Source organism: Carya illinoinensis, chromosome 10 (assembly GCF_018687715.1).
Source record: "Carya illinoinensis cultivar Pawnee chromosome 10, C.illinoinensisPawnee_v1, whole genome shotgun sequence".
Lineage (NCBI taxonomy): Eukaryota > Viridiplantae > Streptophyta > Magnoliopsida > Fagales > Juglandaceae > Carya > Carya illinoinensis.
In genome coordinates, this window is record NC_056761.1 from 3,232,528 (window position 1) to 3,253,103 (window position 20,576).

General features: G+C 35.6%; 2 protein-coding genes across 9 annotated transcripts; both read left to right on the plus strand.

Moving 5' to 3' along the window:
• Nucleotides 1–1,446: 1,446 nt before the first annotated feature.
• Nucleotides 1,447–3,833, plus strand: LOC122280078 (zinc finger AN1 and C2H2 domain-containing stress-associated protein 16-like). Its single transcript, XM_043091031.1, has 2 exons — nt 1,447–1,848; nt 2,903–3,833. The coding sequence occupies exons 1-2, from the start codon at nt 1,750–1,752 to the stop codon at nt 3,677–3,679; spliced, it is 876 nt and encodes a 291-aa protein (XP_042946965.1). The 5' UTR covers nt 1,447–1,749; the 3' UTR covers nt 3,680–3,833.
• A 1,311-nt stretch (nt 3,834–5,144) lies between these two features.
• Nucleotides 5,145–18,348, plus strand: LOC122278063 (protein SEMI-ROLLED LEAF 2-like). Of its 8 annotated transcripts, XR_006229281.1 has the most exons (21): nt 5,145–5,296; nt 5,483–5,786; nt 7,627–7,701; nt 9,154–9,269; nt 9,437–9,551; nt 9,689–9,817; nt 12,016–12,063; nt 12,392–12,591; nt 12,687–12,883; nt 12,993–13,285; nt 13,479–13,628; nt 13,725–14,147; nt 14,391–14,540; nt 15,639–15,711; nt 16,091–16,218; nt 16,518–16,718; nt 16,815–16,955; nt 17,032–17,145; nt 17,232–17,453; nt 17,751–18,014; nt 18,150–18,348. XR_006229281.1 is itself a non-coding variant. In XM_043088138.1 (20 exons), exons 2-20 carry the CDS (start codon nt 5,640–5,642, stop codon nt 17,913–17,915), a joined length of 3,087 nt encoding a protein of 1,028 aa, XP_042944072.1. In that variant the 5' UTR covers nt 5,145–5,296; nt 5,483–5,639; the 3' UTR covers nt 17,916–18,096. The 8 variants fall into 8 exon arrangements, 7 of the variants coding, with proteins under 7 accessions (XP_042944072.1, XP_042944073.1, XP_042944074.1 ...); XM_043088138.1 differs by lacking the exon at nt 18,150–18,348 and having other exon boundaries at nt 17,751–18,096; XM_043088139.1 differs by lacking the exon at nt 18,150–18,348 and having other exon boundaries at nt 17,232–17,420; nt 17,751–18,096.
• Nucleotides 18,349–20,576: the final 2,228 nt, after the last annotated feature.

Here is a 20,576-nt window from a genome sequence, read left to right on the forward strand (position 1 = left end):
GTACCTTGATGCATTCCTTCCCTGTGCCTTGATGGCAAAAAATATACAATCCAGAGGCTAAAAAGAATATACTAATCAAATGAATATATTAAAAGGGAAAAGGCTCTAACTTTAAAAAAACATCAACCAGCAAATATATTGAATTAAGGTTGAAACCCCTGCTTTTCCTACACAAGCACATTATGCTTCAAGACTATCCTACGCAAATATATTGAATTAAGGTTGAAACCCCTGCTTTTCCTACACAAGCACCTTATGCTTCAACACTATCCTACTCATGACATGCAACTACAAGTATGTATATTAGTCTGTTGTTTGTACTTTTGTCAAAACATTTTGCATCATATTGACCGAAACCATTCACAAACCAAAGATTGATATGTAAGGCTCAAATCAACTACTAATTTCATCTATCATTAAACTAATATCTATATATCATGAGAATAATTAAATATAATCATAAAATTAAAAGGCAACAAGTATTTTCACAATTGGTTTTTTTTTAATTTATTATTATTATTATTATTATTATTTTATGTCTTTCACAGTGAATTGAGGTGCTTAACAATATTTTTCATACATATAGAGAAATAGCCAAAAGAACCACAACAAAACACAAACAAATCCATGTAGTCCTAGAACTCCCACAAGCTTCATCAAAAATTAAAAAAGTAAGCATGAGTAAATTTGTCAAGAAACACCACAAAAGAAACAGAGAAATAGAACAAATGTAACGACCCAGAAATAATACTAGTCAGATTTGCGTTATAACTCCAAAAATCCAAATCCAAGGCTAAAAACCAGTGCTCGACAAGTTCAAGCTCTAAAACTCAAACTCTAAAACCATCACAACCTCAAACATTCCCTAAAACAAAAAAAAACAAAAAAAAACAAAAAAAAACAAAAAAACTCAAAATCACCAAAAAGAGAACAAAAAACCAAAGAACGAGAAGATGGAGAGGACGACAGTTTCAAATGGAGAAGGACAGCGTTTACACACCTGATGAGAGAGAGAGAGAGAATAAGGCAAAGATGAAGTCTGGAGCGGCGGTAGCTAGGATTTTCAGAATCTAAGATGAGAGAGAGAGAGAGAGAGAGAGAGAGAGAAAGGAATAATGGAAACCGAATATCGGATTTTTAATCCGGTACCCAAACCGCATAGGTCATGGTTTTAGCCCCCAGGCCGAAATTTGGAATCGGAATCCGGTAAATTTTGAACAGATGAACAGTCCTACAGTACGACGAAAAAAAAATCGAGATGTAAAACATAATATTAAAAATTAATACTTAGCACTACCATATAATATTTGATAATTACCGAAAGAGTTTTTTTTTTTTTTCCAAAATTTCGGAATTACTTTTTTTTTTTAATAATAATTTCAAAATTACTTGAATGAAATAAGGAGTCCAGGACGGAGACCGATTATTAATTTATTGGTCAACTTTATATAGCGGAAATGGTATAATAGGATAGAAATGAAATAATCAAGTCTAGATGAATTTGGTACGATTTCCAATTCCAACCACTGTATTCTCGATTCCACGACCTCCATCTATATACGCGGAAGCTTTCCGACATTCAATTCCTGAATCCCGCAACAACTCCTGGGAAAACTCAAACTCCAATTCCCTCCCTATCTTTTCGTTTCTTTGCATACGACGACTTTTACTTCTGATTTTTTTGTTCCTTTTGTTTTTTTTTTTCGTTTGTTTGTTTCATTTTCTCGGGGTCGTAGGAATCGGATTTTGATGGGAACTCCGGAATTTCCAGATCTGGGGAAGCATTGCACCTTCGAAGATTGCAAGCAGATCGATTTCTTGCCGTTTAAATGCGATCGCTGCAGCCAGGTACCGCTACTTTCTCGAATCAGCGTCTGACTTTGCTTTCAATTTGATTTTTAAATTTAAGTTTTTAAGGTTCTGTTGTATTTAAATTCATTTCCTAGTTTGTTAGATTCTCCACTATGATTGGTTACATTACTGGGGAAAAAAGAATTCATATCGCGGGCTGACTTACAAGTGGTTGATTCCAATGCTTAATGATCAATGCCTTATTGTTGTAGAATGCTAGATCAAATAACATAGGTACTTGCTCTTTCCATCATTCAGGCTTTGTTACATGATTCATCTTCATATTTTATAGCATCACCCTCCAAATAGGAGCATGTTTAGAGGATCTCGGAAACGCTGTGAAGTGGTAGGATGAAATTGTTGTTGTATCTAGTTTGGAATCAGGGCTACTGGGCCACCGACATGACATGCACACATCGGTCGGTGGTCGATGTTTTCAATTTACCATCACTTGGCAATTTGGATCAGCTTGTGGGAGTGATGTCTCTCTTTTATAGGGAGCTATGGTTATGAACTTATGACCATTATTCATTTATTCTGAAAGGAATCATTCTAATGCTTTGATTTCACAGTAGTTTTACAGAAGATATATGTCGTTGATCAAATAGCTTTTTCTTTAGTGCTGCTAGTATTGTAGAAGGCTTGCGTCCAGTTCTAAAAGGAACTGGGTTTTGTCCCTCATCCAACAGGTTCAGTTCACAAATCAATCCTTATTTCAGTCTGGTTAAGTTCATAGCTATTGTTGATTTCTATAACCTCCCTGATCGGATTAAGTCAGTAATTCATTTTTCATGGGCACTTCTATCTTCCAAATCTTTTCGAGTTTCTTATGTGGCATTGATTGTTGCTACTTCATGTCTGTTTTCGATGTGGCTTTATCATGTTTTTTATTTCTTGATCTTCTCAAATTATGGATTCATCTCTTGCACTGCCTATTTTTCTCAAATTATGGATTGATTTATCGTATTAGTCGGGACGTTGTTCCCGGACATCTAGTGCCAAGAAAAATAAAATATTGATTCCTGCTACTAAAATATGGCATTTTTAACAGGTTTTCTGTTTGGAGCATCGGAGCTACATTAAACACAGTTGTCCAAAAGCTGACAGAGAGGATGTCACTGTTGTTGTCTGCCCTCTCTGTGCTAAAGGAGTTCGGCTAATTCCTGATGAAGACCCAAACATTACTTGGGAGACACATGTCAACACTGAGTGTGACCCATCAAATTTTGAGAAAGTCACAAAGAAGAAGAAGTGCCCCGTCCCTGGTTGCAGAGAGATCCTAACATTCTCAAACACAATCAAGTGCAGGGACTGCATGGTAGACCATTGTTTGAAACACAGATTTGGACCCGACCACAAATGCTCTGGACCAAAGAAGCCAGAAGCAGGTTTTCCATTTATGAGTCTTTTAAGTAGGAGTAGAAAAGAAGAGTCAAAACCCAACCGAGCTCCCACATCATCTTCCTCCAAGTGGACTACAAGCTTTCTTAATGCAGCTTCAACAGTTAGAGCCTCAGCTGAAGCAGGGATGGCAAAATTGAGCACTGAATTAAGTCAAAAGTTGCAGATTGCAAGGGATGGGATAGGACAGAACAGCTGCAGTAGCGGCAGAGTTGGACAAGAAGAGTGCCCACAGTGTAGTGCAAAGTTCTCCTCGGTCACAAGTTTGGTGGAGCATGTGGAGAAAGTCCATGAAGCGAGTAGCAGCCGAACTAGGGTGAAGAAGGTGACAATTGATGTCTGCCCAAAGTGTAGTAGAGGATTTCGTGATCCAGTTTCTCTTGTGGAGCATGTTGAGAGGGATCATGGTGGTAGTTCAAAAGCTTAGGCATGGTTGCCGAAACAGCAAAGTCTACTTTTTGGTCAAGTCTTAGTCTATTGCGCATTGCTTAGATTTAAGACTGGAAATGCAAATGCCTTTCCGAGGATATTGAACTGAAAAGAAGTCAAGATTATTTGGAATTTACTGGTACTTCAAATTATTTTCTTCTCCAATATTTTGTCAATGACCTTGCTGTGAAGTGTGCTGAGTAGTCGTATTATTTGAATGGAAAAATTTCCATTCACGTGTATCTGAATTTAGTGAGGGATATGGTGCCTTGATCCTCATATGGGGTTCGGCATCTTCTGTTTGCTGACTCTGGGGTCTCACAAGTCTGATTGACTGTTTTTAGGCCCTTTTCTCCTTTGTGACCGCACTCCAAAATATTATATATACATATGTATGTATGTAAATCTTGAGAGATAACTCAATTGGTCAGGCCTTGGGTTTACTTCTAATAGTCACCAATTTGAGTCCCCTCAGGGCCACTGGAGGTTTACCTGGCCGTTAACTTCAGCGCCCTGTGGGATTAGTCGAGGTGCGCACAAGTTAGCCTAGATACCCACGGATATAAAAAAAATATATATGTATGTATGCATGCATCATGCATACATATAGGCATATATGTTAAATGGAATCCTAGCAAAGAAGAAAGAATATACAAAATTGAATGAGCAAATTAACTTGATTATGCTTGAGAGCATCTGCGGTATTTGTGCTTTGTGTTAATGTTCAAGTCACTCATGTTCGGTTATGTAATTGTCATGGAGAATGTCTTGTTTGGTTACACGATTCAGATGAAATGAGATGAGTTGTTTTTTTTCTTAAGTCGAATAAAATATTATTATAATATGATTTTTTTAATATTAATTTTGTTTTGAAATTTAAAAAAGTAAATTGTTTGTTATATTTTGTGTGAAAATTTGAATAAATTGTAATAATGAAATGAGATGAGATAGTTTGATATTTGGTAACCAAATCTGGCCTAAAGAAATAATCCGATCATCCTTTATCCATTTCATTTAGGAAATTAAAAAAAAAATGTTGTAAATAATGCCCAATTTAATTAACGATTATTGTTGATTTTTCAAAAGAAGAATAAAGGTTCTGTACAATTTTCTATCCAAATAATTTATTTTATAAAAAAAATAATAGACATAACATATAAATCTGTCTATAACTTTCGAATTATTAAAATTATTAAGAAAAAAAATTCCAAGAAATTCTCTTCACACACACGTGTGGTTCGGTTGGAAATCCTTAAGGCGGGTAAAAGTTAACTGTCATGACAGTACGTCTTCAGTTCCAAAACTTCACCTGCCGAGTCATCGTGGGCCCCACAAATCAAACGACTCGCTTTACCTCTCCAACCGAGGAAACATAAACCAGGGACATCGCAAATTTCATTCAATAACAACGTTCATGATCTCTGGGACCCGCACGTTGAATACCGTTTAACGTGTGGACACGTTAAAGTTCTAGTTTTTTAAAACAAACGAGAGAGAGAGAGAGAGAGAGGGCATAATTAATAGAGGTAGTATATCCTGAAATTCCGGTACTTTTGTTTTAAGGGCTTAGAGGGATTGCCAGCCTCTGGCCTGCTCTTTCAGGCATTGTTTGGAGGTAATCTAATCTTTATTCGATCAAAGCTCAATACCATTTTATCTGAAACTGTGAAGATTTCATACATTCTTGCAATCTTCTTACCACCCTTTTTGTTTACTTTCGTAAAGGTTTTGTTTTTGCATTGCTTTGGTTTGGGTTTTCATATATTTGGAGGTCATGAGTGACCCACATTTTGAATTACAGGCTGGCCATTGGATTGACAGCTACCCGCTAGTATCTGCCCCTCTCTTTCCCTTCTCCTGCACCGAAGATCCGAGTTTTTTTATTGGATTGAAGGGAATGAAAAAGGTTTGAGGCCAACTTCAATTCCTTGCCATTTTAAATACTGGGAATCCGAAAAATGAGCGCTGTTTCGGGTGTTGTTTCGAGGCAAGTTTTGCCGGTATGCGGTAGTCTTTGTTTCTTTTGCCCGGCATTGCGGGCGAGGTCTAGACAGCCTGTCAAAAGGTATAAGAAGCTCATCGCCGATATCTTTCCTCGTAATCAGGTCAGTATTTTTTGGTTGTCTCTAATGTTTCATGAAATTGTCATCTTTAATTGTGGTCAGGAAAGAATCATGAAGGAGATTGTTGCTTTTTTATTGTCTAAATTGATATTGGTGTTGGCTGCTTTTATTGAGCTGGGCCTTGTGGCGGTTAATGTGTTCAGAGGGTATGGGTTTGCTTAGAGTTTTCTTGTTCAAATGGTAGTCTTTTGGTTGATATGTTTAAGACACACATTCACCCAATTATCACGCACTTGGTGAATTAATGCTTTTATTTTAGTGGACTGCAATTTAAGTGAAAAAAATAGCTTCTTTTGGAGGAATACATGGCAAGTTAGCAGTACTAGAATAGAAATTGTTTTATTTTTTAGAAAATTGCCCTCTGCACACCAAAATACTACTGCTTTTGCAATTTGCACCTTAAACTACTAAACAGGCTAATTTGGCCTATTTGTAACATCATCTTAATTAATGGATCTTAACCGATGGTGAAAATTGCAAAAATTTGGTGGTTTAGTCCATTTTCATAGTTTATGGTACAAATTGAAAACACAATGGCAGTTTGAGAGTGCGAAATATCTTTCTTTTTCATATTTCTGATTAGGACTTTAGGTAGTTGGTTTCAGAAATAGAAAACGTTTAGCTGCCTCCATGATTTAAGCTCCTAAATAGACAGAGGCATTGATTTCAGTAGAGTTGTCCTGGCCACCTGGCAACGTGTTGTCTGAATTCATAGACTGCATATATGAAAAAAATTAGTCTAGATGCTTGAGTTTTGACCAATCAATTTTTATTATGTAAGTGAAGCTTTTTAAATTAGCACCTTCTAGGGGTTTTAACTCGGGATATGTTAGTGGAAGATGATTTCCCCTATGTTCTAGAAAGCCTTTCTATTCAGTGGAACAATAAACCCTTTATTAATATCAATAACATATGCAATTGGTACTGGATACTGGGTATCTGGGAACAAATTCCACATTAATCCTAGGGTGTACAGGCACTAGGCAAAGAGTTTCCCACAGATGCACCTTTGGTAATTCAAGGGGAAATTCCCCCAGTCTGATGGCCCCAAATGTGCGATGGCCGGAATTTTGAACAAGAACGCCAGGTTTATACAGTTGCCCCAGGACCACTACACCACCCCTAGGGGTTGTTTCGTGGTACTTTGAATCCAATGTTGAAGTCCACATGCTTATGACCCTCCAAACTTGGGCAGATAGTTTCTGTTTGTTCATTTGTTTTTCTCTTTATTATGTAAGAAATTTGGTTTATGTTGTAGGTTACCTGATGCAGGGCCCCCTGATGTTGTACTGCACTAATAAATTTTCTACTTCCACTTACTAGGTTTAGGGGACTCATACATCTTGATTGGTTACTGTCTCAGTTTAACACTGTCAAATTTTAGTTTCTTTGCTCCCTGTAAAAAATATCCTCTTCTGTCTGTTTTTGCTCTCACCTATTTTGAACTTTTTGTGTTGTTACTACTCAGTAAGTCATGCAGTAAGTTTTTATTCTAACTCCAATTAAGTAGCATGACACATCTGCAATGACATGGCAAAAGGAAAGAAAGAAAAATAAGCGATACATCTGGAATGAACAAATGATTTCCCTATTTACAGTGTACATTGGAATTCACCTCTTTCCAATGAAAATACTTGATTAGTTATTGGTAGAAAAGGAAAAAGAAAACAGATCTTTCTTTTATTAGCACGGTTCTCTTGTAGCTTGATCACAATTTTCACAACCATGAGTATATCTCTGTCATGTTTGATCATGCAATCTTTCTTTCTGTAGTATCATTCTGTATACCGACTGTCATTATCTGTTCTTTATAATTTGGTAGGAGGAAGGACCAAATGATCGGAAGATCGGAAAACTTTGTGAATATGCTTCCAAAAATCCTTTGCGTATCCCAAAGGTAAAATTTGTTTTTGCAAAGCATTGTGTCTAATTGATGCTAATAGAGGCCTACTGTGTAAGTTGAAACTAGCTGGTGTTCGATTCTGGATCGTAGAAATCCTTATTATCTAGTAGTAGTTGAAAAGGTTCTCCAAGAGTTATTGCTCCTGGATATGATTAATTCAGGTCATATATTCTGAACACTTATTCTAGTTCATTGAGATAATATTTATAAGCTTTGTTCCCACTTTTGTTTTCTTGCAATTTATAATTCTCTTGGGAACTCATCATAGATTATAAACTCTCTAGTGAAGCAGAAAGTAAAACTTGATCAAAGATGAATCATAAGAAACTAAAGAAAAAGAGTGTGATGGATAATGGCTATTGAATCACCGACATAAAAAAAAATGTCACGGCCCCTTCAAAGAGAAGAAATTGACTTTTGATTAGGGTCCAACAAACTTTACAGAATTGTAAGGTCTATGGTCATTCACTGCAAACTTACCGTGCAAAATGGGTTACCCCTGCATGAAATGAACCGTGGATTGGCCATATTCTGCTGAATTATTGATTATCTGAGATTGATTTTGGGAATATTGTGTCGTGGAAGGTTAAACCATACCCAAACTCAAGCTAGATCCTTCCAATATTGATCAAGTTTCATCGATGGCCAATTATTACCCAATAGCTGGTGTTTTAATGCCAACTAAACTGATTTCTTGTTGTTAGACATGAATACAAATCCAGAAAAGGGGGGGGGGGGGGGGGGGGGGGGGGCTGTATACTAGGGCTATGCCTATTTCAGTATTAATAAGATATCATTTTACTTATATAAAAAAAATCCAGTAGGGAAGGGGAATTGATAGAATTGTTATAGTTTTCAAAGACGCTAACACCACACTAGAAAATCAACTGCAATTAAGGAGACTCACTGATTCTGATGAGAGAGTTTTAGATCATCTTGCATCAAACTGAGATATATGTGCCATAATTAATACTGAGGTGGAGCTCTGATCAAGTTTATGTAGAAATAAAATATCTCAGACTGTTACTTCATTTGCCTTACAGTGAGATCAATCTGATAGTTAAATCCTCATGCCTTTCTCCTACTTTCTATGTTATTGGCATTGGTGATTCATGATTTTTCTGGAGGAACAAATGTTTAGGGAATTTCATGCTGCCAATTGCCTTTGGCGGTCAAATGCACTTCTGTTGAAGATGGGATGAAGTTTGAGGGTACGGGTTCAAGTCCCATGGCATGAGTAGCTTACCAATCTTATAAAATTTCCTGTTGATGAATTCCGAAAATCAATCTAGAAATATGCAAGCAAAATGTTAAAAATAGTTTCAGAGTTTGGCTATGTAATTTTTGTATTATGTAGAAACCACATTATATCGAGAAATTTAACCACATTATATAATAGTTGAAATTTGTGGCTTTGTTAATGATAGTTGTAAATTTGGTGATCAGATTACAAATTCTCTTGAGCAAAGGTGTTACAAGGAATTGAGAAACGAGAATTTTCAATCTGTGAAAATTGCGATGTGTATTTACAGGAAATTACTAATTTCCTGTAAGGAGCAAATGTGAGTTTATCCTTCTTCTGTTCTTCATCTTTCCTTTTAAGATATCAGACTCGTAAAATTATATTGGAATGATTTGGTTGGGACTAAATTAGAAATGAAATGGTCAATTTTTGGAAATTACAAGACTACCTTTAAAGTCGACTCACCCAAGGTTGACAATTTCACAGGCCTTTGTTTGCAAGTAGCTTACTAAGCATCATGCTCACTCTGCTTGATCAAACACGACAAGATGAAATGCGAATTATAGGATGCCATACCCTTTTTGACTTTGTAAATAATCAGGTTGGTGCCCTGAGTGGCCCTTCAGTTAAATCTTGATAATTTATTCACTAAATGTTTGACATGTAATTCACTTCCAGATATCAGGTTTCTTCCTACAGAAACTTGAAACTCATATTTCATCATACTGACTTTGGCAGCACGACGGGACTTATACGTTTAATTTAGAAGGCTTTATTCCAAAATTGATTCAATTAGCTCAAGAAGTGGGGGAGGATGAAAGGGAACAATGTCTACGTTCAGCTGGCCTCCAAGCCCTTTCTTCAATGGTATTCTATCTATTAAGCTGCTAGTTTTTTTTCAAACACAGTATTGTCATCATTCTTTGTTTGGTCTGAGGAAACAGAGAATTTCAAATAAATTCAAATAATGAAGATACGGGTGACTTTCAAACAATGAAGATCTAACGGTTATAAAATTCTTAATTATTTTCTATTCCATTAATTTCTAAGCAACCAAAGGGAGTAATTCTGAGCTAATGATGACATATTTGCAATTAAACTAATGCATGGATTTTAGGTTGTTTTTTGTAATCCATTTTTCCAGTTTTATAATTCTTATTAAGGAATATTTCTTAGTGCAGTGAATGTTTGAATCAACTTTGTATTGGTCTCCAATGGAGGTTGATGGAGTTGACTGGCTGCTTAACTTTTTAATGACTTATGACATGATGGATCAATGGCTTTGGATCAGTGGATGTCTTAAATTTATAAAAAAGATGTAAGACTTTTTCTGTTCAATCCTAAGACTATTTGATGAGACAAGAAGGATAGCTCTTTGGAAGCCCTTGTTGACTTAGGCTGATCCTAGTAACCAAGAGAATGCCTGGGCTTTGTATGAACTTGCATTAAAAAATATGCTTACAACCTCTTAGTTTTTGTACATGGCATCTGTTGTCATGTGTCTCTGTGATGACAGTCAGAGCAAATAGCTGGTTTCATGGGGAACACTCAAATATGGAGATCAGGCAGGTAGCCCTTCTTCCATTAGGATTTTGTTTTTCTTGGGTGCAGAATTGATTTGCGATGATATGTGTAGGTGTTGATCAACTCCTGCAGAGGTGATTTCTGCGAGGGGCAGATCAGGTCCTAATGAGAAAGTAGGTCTAATAACCTATGTTTTAGATCAACACCCTCTGTATTGATTGAAAATGAGGATCTGGGGTGACATGTAGAAAATGTATCTCAAGATACTTTGTTAGTCAGGCACATGACTGGTAATACTTTAGATATTGACTGTGGCTGCTGGTGGCCTTTAGGATCATGACTCTTGCCCTTTTAGGACATGATTCTTGCTACTCATTATGGTTTTCAGGGGAGTGTTTGATATGGAATACATAAACTGCTTGCGAGTCAAGACATGAGTTAAAGTGGGTGCACCATTAGCATTGGTTTGAACTGGAAAAATTTAAAAATCAATGCTCTTATTTATATATATGTCTTGAGGCACTCATATAAGTCCTCTCACTGAGGGGGGGATGTACTCCGCAACAGTTTCATTGTTCTAAAAAATGCATTTAGTTCCCGTATATGTTCTTTGTTTTGAAGCTCATAGGGACTTCAGTTTCATGTTTCAAAGACTTTTAACATGTTGTGGCTAATTGCCTCTAACATTTCGGTTCATAAAAGCCTTTTGGCATCCTTTTGAGGTTGAGATTAAAAGAAGCCTTATGAGAGAGAGAGAGAGAGAGAGAGAGAGAGAGAGAGATTAAAAGAAGCATATGACACAAATTCTTAACTTTTATTTTTTTCCTTTTCCCTTTTTAAATTCCCTTAGCATTAATGTTTTGACCTGTTGCATATTCATTAGATAAATTAAGAATGATTTTCTCGGGATTCTTTAATATGTCTGTTGGTTTGCTATCAGGGGTACCTTGTAAATACTTCTCAATGATATGTTGAATGATGACTTCTGGGATGGGTGAACAAAAATTGATATGATGGGATTCTTTTCCTTGTTCTTCTTAGAGCATTAGATATCTTTATAAGATGTAATGATGAAGGTTTCTAATGCACCACAATTAGGATGCATCATCACGTGTGGTTCTCGCCTCATGCATATGATAGAAATTATCAATCTTCTGAATGATTAATGATGGCCTGATCCTGATCATGATATTATTTAACCATGCAAAATTGAGAACAAGCTCTTGCTAGCAAGTGCCTTATGGCTGCATTCTTTGTGTTTGTGCTTATGTAATGGCTGTTCTAAACTTTTTCTTTCATTTACCTTTGTGTTCATTGTAATTATTGGACTTACTACACCCACTCATATTTCATTTCTTTGTTTTCTTCTTGTTTGGACTGTGTATCCTTTGTATCATGTTACCTTAAGAATATATTGAAATTATGACATAAGCATATCTTCTATCTCAATTTTGTTTTGTCCAATAGAAATTTATATATACCCTAGGTATTCTATATTATTATATTTTAGTGAAAATTTTACTATCTACTTTGCTCTGTAGGTTTGGTTTATGGGCAAATACTCTCACATTTCTGTGGAGTTTGATAATGTAAGCAGATTCATACTCATTCCAATCTTAGTCCAAGTTTTTCTAAGTGGTGTGGTTATATCTTACCTAAATTTAGATCTCCCATATCCCTACGATATGGTTTACTTTGGCACTACTATCACAACTTATTTCCAATATTGCGTGGCACAAGCTTATAGTCTCCTCTCATCTTTCCTATGTACATTCTCTGCATTCTTCAAAATTTATCACCAGAAATTACAGCTTGAAAAGTGTAATTTATTTATTACTGTTTAAGGACTAAATTCTAGTTAATAACCCATGCCATCTTTTGGATTTTTTTTGTTCGTTTTATGTTCAATAAAAATAGGTTGTTTCAGTAGTATTGGAGAACTTTGAAAGTCGCACTAAAAAGTTAGAGAACATGGATCACGATAAGGAATGTCAGAATCATTGTGTGCAAGATGTGCTAAAAAATGAAAGTCATCTCTCTTCTTCACCTGATGTCACAACAAGGGGTCCTTCTTGGCAGACAATTGTGAATGAGAAGGGTGAAGCGAATGTGACAGTGTAATTTCTTTGGGCACCAAATCTTTCAAATGCTTCAGACTTTTTAGTATGTAATCCTTCACCTGTCAATGATTTCTATTTGGTTTCTTCCCCAGGGAAGATGCCAAGAACCCGTGCTTTTGGTCCAGGATCAGTTTGTATAACTTGGCAAAGCTAGCCAAGGAGGCTACAACCATGCGGCGTGTTCTGGAATCTTTGTTCCGATACTTTGATAATGGGAATTTGTGGTCTCCTGAATATGGTCTTGCCCTCCCAGTCCTTAAGGAATTGCAGTTTTTAATGGATAAATCTGGTATTTTTCTCTGCTTATTTAGCACTTGGAGGTTCCATGCAGGTTCAATTTTTCAGCTGTACTTTGATGGTTAATATCTCCTGAGTTTTACCTTCTGTACCTTTTTCAGGGCAAAATACACATTTCTTGCTTTCCACATTAATTAAACATCTTGATCATAGAAATGTCCTTAAACAACCTGACATGCAGCTTGACATCGTTCGGGTTGCCACGTCCCTTGCTCAAGATGCAAAGGTTGAGCCTTCTATGGCAATAATTGGTGCATTAAGTGATACCATGAGGTATTTGCGAAAGAGCATGCACTCCTTACTCAATGATGAGAATCTGGGAGCTGACATCGTTAAATGGAATAGAAGATTTGGGGAAGCAGTGGATGACTGCCTCGTGCAGTTATCACATAAGGTATTAGTAATCTCCAAGGTTCTTTAAATTGAAGATTCGTAGTTTGAACTTGAGCTACAACTATTTTTTTATGCTTGCTTTTTATTTTTTCTTTCTCACTGAAAATACTATAATGGGTTTATGTTATATTTCTCTGATATCTGCCATCATGGGTAGAATTTTCAAATAAAACTGAGTAGCAATTGGCCAACAGGTTGGAGAAGCAGGCCCAATTCTTGAGGTTATGGCCTTGATGTTGGAGAACATCTCAACAATTACAGTGATAGCCAGAACTACAATTTCAGCTGTTTATCGTACAGCTGAAATTGTAGCCTCTTTGCCCAAGTTATCATATCAAAATAAGGCAAGAAGCAGAAACTATAAGATCATGCGAATTTCATTTTCAGCTACTTTTTATTTTAAGTCTAATTTTGCATTTAAAATTTCTGTCTTGTCTTAGGCTTTCCCTGAGGCTTTGTTTCACCAGTTACTCCCAGCTATGGTCCATCCAGACTATGAAACGCGAATTGGAGCTCATCGCACTTTTTCTATTGTTCTTGTGCCATCTTCAGTTTTCCCTCGTCCTTCCTCATCTATTTCTGAGTCAAAGACAGCCTCCGATCTTCCACGGACACTGTCAAGAACTGTCTCTGTCTTTTCTTCTTCAGCTGCTCTTTTTGAGAAGCTAAGGAAGGAGAAGTTTTCTTTGACGGAAATTGTATGTGAAGATAGCAAAGATAATAGAGTTAGTGAGGAGCAACCAATAAATAATGGGGTGGAAAATATGTTGAAGCCATCATACAGTCGGGTCTGCAGTATGAGAAGTCCCTCTGTACCCATGACAGCTGATGGAAATAATGTGAAGAGTTTAAATAGAGAGACTGTAAGTTTTTGGAAATTTCTTTACCATCTTAGACGTCCAAATCTATCATGTCACAGGGCTCTTCTAGTTTTAGCCTTCCCTGGTTGTCCCATTGAGCCATGGCATAATTTTCAGGCTTTGATCTATATCCAAGACCATTTGTGGTTGAAAGATTCAAATGTTCACTGCTACCATTTATCAGTTGTTGAAAAGTGCTCTTAGTTTCAATTGTAACTGAATGTTTTTATCTATATTAAACCTCAGGAGTCTAATTCCCTCAGGCTGAGTAGCCACCAGATTACTCTCTTGCTTTCATCAATTTGGGCTCAGTCCATCTCTCCTGAAAATACACCCGATAACTATCAAGCAATCGCTCATACATACAGTCTGGTATTGCTTTTCTCCCGGGCCAAGGTAATAATTGCCACATGAACAGATTTTGTGCTTTTCCTCTATGCTTTCGGTCATGTTCTTCTCTTTTGATATTGATTCTCAGATAATAATAATCCCTCTTCCTAGCATGTTTGCATTGTAATTTAGTAGTGTTTCACATATTTCTGTGTTCCACACAACGAGGGGATACTGATGCAACCTAATTGACCATTATGTGAAACAAGGAAGCCAAGTATATCTCAAGCTATAGAATTACTTGTCAAAGTAGCTTTTCAACCTAGCTTTAATCTTGTCAAGAGTATCTCAAGGGTATTGTCATAGTAGTTTTAGATGCTGGCTAGGGGCCTGGGAACCTCAAAACACCTGTCAAAGTAGCTTTAATCTTGTCGAGAGTATGCTCCTGTATACTTGGGCTGTTGCCTATTCTTATGATTAATAAAATCTTGTTTACCAATAAAAAAACATTGTCAGGGGTTCATCAGTAGACATGCCCGTGAATGAGAGCCAAACTTTCCATTTGTACAATTAGTGACAAACCTTGTCAGCGAGTTAAATGTTATTTTATTTTGAAAGACAACAAATCCTATGTTAGCTGGGATTTGCTTAATTTAAAGCCCTACTTGGTATTTTTATTATTGTTGGTATAGCTAGAAATTTCGTTTCATAACCAATAGATGGTACTTACTGCAAGTTTTGAAATGTAGGCACTTAATTGCAGTCTAAAACCTTCAATGGTACCTCCAGCTTACTAGGTCGCCATGGGATATAACTTGGAAAATATGAGTACTATTTGTGAAATTTGAGCCTTAAAGAAAATTGCTAGGTATTATGGGAGTATATATGGCATGTTAATTTCATCCTATCACAAGATGCCATGCCATTGGAATTGCTTAACTAAGCACTAAATTTTAGTAATATGTCATCTTGTGATAGGATGGGAGGATCATCAATCCATACTTTGGGACTATCTTGTTACTTGAGCCTTAAATAGTTCTTTAGTTGGGTTTGAATTCAAATTAGAAATGACGGTGGATGAACTTACTCTGTTGGCTACATTAAAAATATTATGATTTTTGTGAGCTTTATTTTTCATTTCTATTAGGTTTACTTGTCCTGCAGAATTCCAGTAATGAAGTTCTAGTTCAAAGTTTCCAGCTAGCATTTTTCTTACGAAACTTTTCTCTTCAAGAAGGTCAGTTCTCAAAGTCGTCATTGTTATATCACTTCCATGTGTCCATCTGTCTGGACTTTATATTCAAACTAGCTGGGAGGCACATATATCACATGCTCTTGTGACGTTTATAACTTGGTGCATAACATAGGGATACTAGACTAACAAGCTATGCAATGCTATTGGCAGATGTAGATATACAGCCATTTGAATATTTAAACTTCAAAAGTGACTGGACATTTTTTAAGTGATTGGGCGCAATTAGCCTGTGCTTTATTCTATTTATACTGTTCTTGTCCAATTTCTTGCATGCTCATGAAGCAAATAATGAACCAGCCTGATTTCCTGTTAATGGGATCTCTACGCTTCAGCTCAAGCTGTATCCCTACTTCTATTGCAGGGTCACTACCACCTTCCCGTCGCAGATCTCTCTTCACTTTGGCAGCTTCAATGATTCTATTTTTATCTAAGGCATACAATATTCTTCCTCTTGTTCATATTGCCAAGGCTGCACTTTCAGATAAAATGGTAAGTATGAGTCAAAACTGATGAAGTGGTGATCACTGGTAATACCAGTCGTCCTCCTCTTGAACATTGACAATGACTCAATGCATTCTTCCTCCTGTTCATGTGCTTGAGGTCAATTATAATTAATTATAAAACTGTAGGTATGAATCACTGCCGATGATTATCAAGCACATGAACAGCATTACTTTGTCAAGTAAAGGAGAGCCAACACTTATGGCTGCTTGTCATTTCACTTGTGTTCTAAATATTTCCTAAGTAAAATTTTTTCATTTTTTTCCTAATATTACTACTTGGATCAGGTTGATCCATTCCTGCATGTGGTGGAAGATTGCAAGTTACAAGCTGTTAAATCAAGATCCGACCATCCTGCTAATATTTATGGATCCAAAGAGGATGATAATTCAGCTTCAAAATATCTTTCAGAAAAAGAGATCACTGAAGACCAAACTAGGGAGTTCTTTGTTTCTGAGATTTTGAAAAGCTTGGATCATTTGCCAGAAGTAAAGTTTTATACAAATTGCTTAACCATCTTGGATTGCTTCAATGAAAATTGTCTCCTTATCTTCAAGTGCAAATAAATTTTGGCTTTTTGGCAGTCTGAATTGTCCACTATAAGGGAGCAGCTGCTCGAAGAATTCTCACCCAATCAAGTTTGTCCACTAGGAAGCCAGTTGCTCATTGGCAGTCCACATAGCATACATCAGGTTGATTCTGAAAGTAATGAACCTCTTAAGGAGGTAATTATCATGCGTGTCTTGTAGCCCCATGTCTGTTAACCCTTGGGACTTGCATGACATTATTGTTTTCTTCCAGGTTGTTCCAATGTTTACGACAGAGGATGATTCATGTGAAAGTCAGACCAAACATAATTCAGAGTTGGCCATGGAAAGTCCCAATCTTTTGAGTGTCAGTCAACTTCTAGAATCAGTAAGTTACCATTTCATGCTCTCTTATTTCAGTTTTCTAGCGAGTATCCCACAAAATAATTATTTATGGTATATTGTAATGTACAGGTCTTGGAGACAGCACATCAAGTTGGACGAATTTCAGTCTCAAATGCACCTGATGTGCCTTACAAGGAAATGGCCCTTCATTGTGAGACACTACTCATGGGAAAGCAGCAGAAGATGTCTAATGTGATGATTACACGACAGATACAGGAAAGTAGGATGAACTTCACTTTACAAAATCATGAGCCTGAGGTGAAGAAGATGGCATCCTATCCCCATGTTGATGTGGGTTCCATTGAGATACTTTATTTCTCCAGAAAACTTAAAATCGTACTTGCATGATATATGGTCATATGCACTATGCACTTTCCTTTCTAGTTAGAATTGATTCATGCGGTATGTGATATAGTCTTCCAGTTTCCAATTTTCATCTAAAATATGATCAGTTCTAAAAAGGTGTATGTTTGGATTTAGAGACCCTAATGCTCTGTCTTGTGCCTTTACTTCTATAACATGGCTACCAATATCCACAAGTTTTTTTTTTTTAAGCTTCTAATATTGTGAACTCAAATGAAAATGCAGGCTGGCAATCCTTTCCTTGACCAAAACTTCACTGCCAATTCATGTGAACCATCACCTGGCCCTGTTCCAATGCCCTGTGCAGCAGAATATCAGCATCACCCCCATTTCTTCAAACTACCAGCATCAAGTCCATATGATCACTTTCTAAAAGCTGCTGGCTGTTGACATTTTAGTGTGGTTAGATGTGAATTGTCAATACTCAACAGAAGCTAGCCGTTGATCTTTAAGCTCAAAGGCTGGTGTAGGAGTCTCCTATTTTTTATGGTAATTATAGTATGCTTGATAGTACATTGCAGGTGCAGAGCGACTGTTTTAATAAATATGAGATGAGCTTGTTACCTTTTTATATCTATTTCTTTTCATTCTTCTCCATTTTAACTTCTGCATGCCTACATTCAGGATGAGGTGGTCTTTTTATCTCGTCTCTAGTTGTACAGAGTTTCAAGCCACGGTTCATAGGTTCCCACTTCCCATTCCGAGTTAGATGATCCTTTTAGTGTGGAAAGCAGCATTAAATACGTTTGTTTCTTTAAACATCGTTCCCATGGAGTTTTATGAAACTTCATGAGCTGGCTCAATCATAGATAATATATTTTGGGATATAAGAGACCCCATCTTACAAATTCTTGCTTCCATTATCCTAATAAACAGGGACGAAAAATCTTGTAATTGCGTTGTACAATCTTCTATATATGAACTAGTACGGAATTCGATCAAATATTGCATTTCGATTATCACTGATCTCAATCATTTATCATTAACTCTTTTCATACAAAATAAAATAAAATATGTAAATAAAAACTTGTGATGAAATTTGAGATGAAAGAATATTAATTTCAAAGTTTAAAGTGAAAAAATAAAATAAAAATTATTGCATAGTTGACGTTGGGAGGGAATTATCGTTAAGGGCACATTTGGGAATACAACTATTCTTAAGAATTCTACTATATTTTTCAAATATTTCATTTCCAAACATCTCTTAAACGTAAAACACTTTTCAATTTTAAATTTTTAAATTTTTCTTTTAATCATTACGATTTTTTCAAATTTTTAAACAAAACACAAAATATAATACAAATTTTTCAAGTTTTGAAACAAAAATTATATTTAAATAGTGTTTTAAATTTATAATATTTTTATTTAATTTTTTCTCTCTCATTTCTTAAAATTCAATAAAGTATATTAAATCAAATTATTTCGCTATTATATATTCAATACCTATTTTATTATTAATATTCACAAATATTATGATTATCTTAGGAGATCTAATATTTGTTTCGTAAGCTAGCTAGTCACATACGAAAAAGTATAAAATATTCAATTGGCTAGATATTTCAAAGCTAGACTAGCAATACCATTGATGTAACAGCCAAGTTACACAACGTACCTACCTAATAGGCTAATAATAAAGAATTAAAAATTATTCATCCTTTTAATTATTCTTTTATTATCATGACATCCTATAACTATTTTTGTTATAGATATTAAAAAAATGTTATAAAAGTTTAATAATTAAAATAATGATAAATGATATTTCTTAATTATTGAAGTTAGCATTCAACAAAGACGTTAAACCAAGCTGCAGTACGTTAATTGCATGGCTCATGTAAGATAGAATGGTATATGAACCCCAGCATAGAATCCTCAGCAAGACATTGTTCGCTCGATTGCTTAGCTTTCCAGCTCTAGAGGCTAAGTCAGGCATACCTTATATAGATAATAGAAACATGAATCAATTGATGCCCAATCACCTTCCAATTAAAACCGTGCAGCATATTAATTGTAGGCATTCTAACATGCATGAATCACGGGAACTGTATCTTCTCTAATGCTGATCTCCATTTTTTCTTAAGACAATACTACTATATATCTTCTCTAATTTATACCATTCATTTTGTCTCTTGGACATAGCACTACATGCAATATGGTATCATATTACTAAAGTCTATATATCATTTATTTTCTCATCATCTTCTCACCATCTTTTCATCATCTTATGATGTGGTATTAGAATATAATAGGTTCATAAGTAAAATATAATAAATAATCTCTAATCATCTAATGCCACATCATGAGATGATGAAAATTGATATGATGAGTAGCATTACTCATTAAAACATTTAAAAAACACAAACAACCATAAAAGGTAGAGAAAATATAAGATTCTAGTCTTTCTCTTTTTGTATTTTCACTTAAACACCATTTTATTTTAAAAATATATTTTAAAGATTTTTTTAAAATTTGTTTAACAAGTCACGTGCGGCACGTCGAGAGGCAATGCGAGAGGCAATGTGAGTAGTATAAATTAGGAGACATACTAACACATTTTTCTTTTTCTTATCATAGAAAATGTAATGGCATAACAAAAATCAATCCCGATAAGATTATGAGAACGCATTTTGGAAAAATCACCGCACGTGGTCTTCATGTGCAATCCCCTTCTAAAAGTTTTTCTCACCATATGCGATGGATCACTAGAAATGTCACCATCAGATGAAATTAAGATCTTTCATATCTGACTTTTGTGACTAAAAAGAGACAAGCGTGTTGCCTTCACGTGCAGTCATAGATTTTGAAGTCTATCAAAATTGGTCCAAACTGTAATTCATCTTTTTTCACATATGTCTTATGGCTTTTCTTATTGTTTAGTAAAAATAAAATAAAAAATTTAAGCTCATCTCTTAGACAATTTTCTATAGAGGTTGAGTCATTTCTTTCTTTAAAAAGTGAGATTGAGTCTCTAATTAAGCAGAGTGTTGTCTCTTTAACGTTATCTGTAAAGATTATTAGTAGCAGTAAAGACCATTCAAAAAAAATTAGTGTACT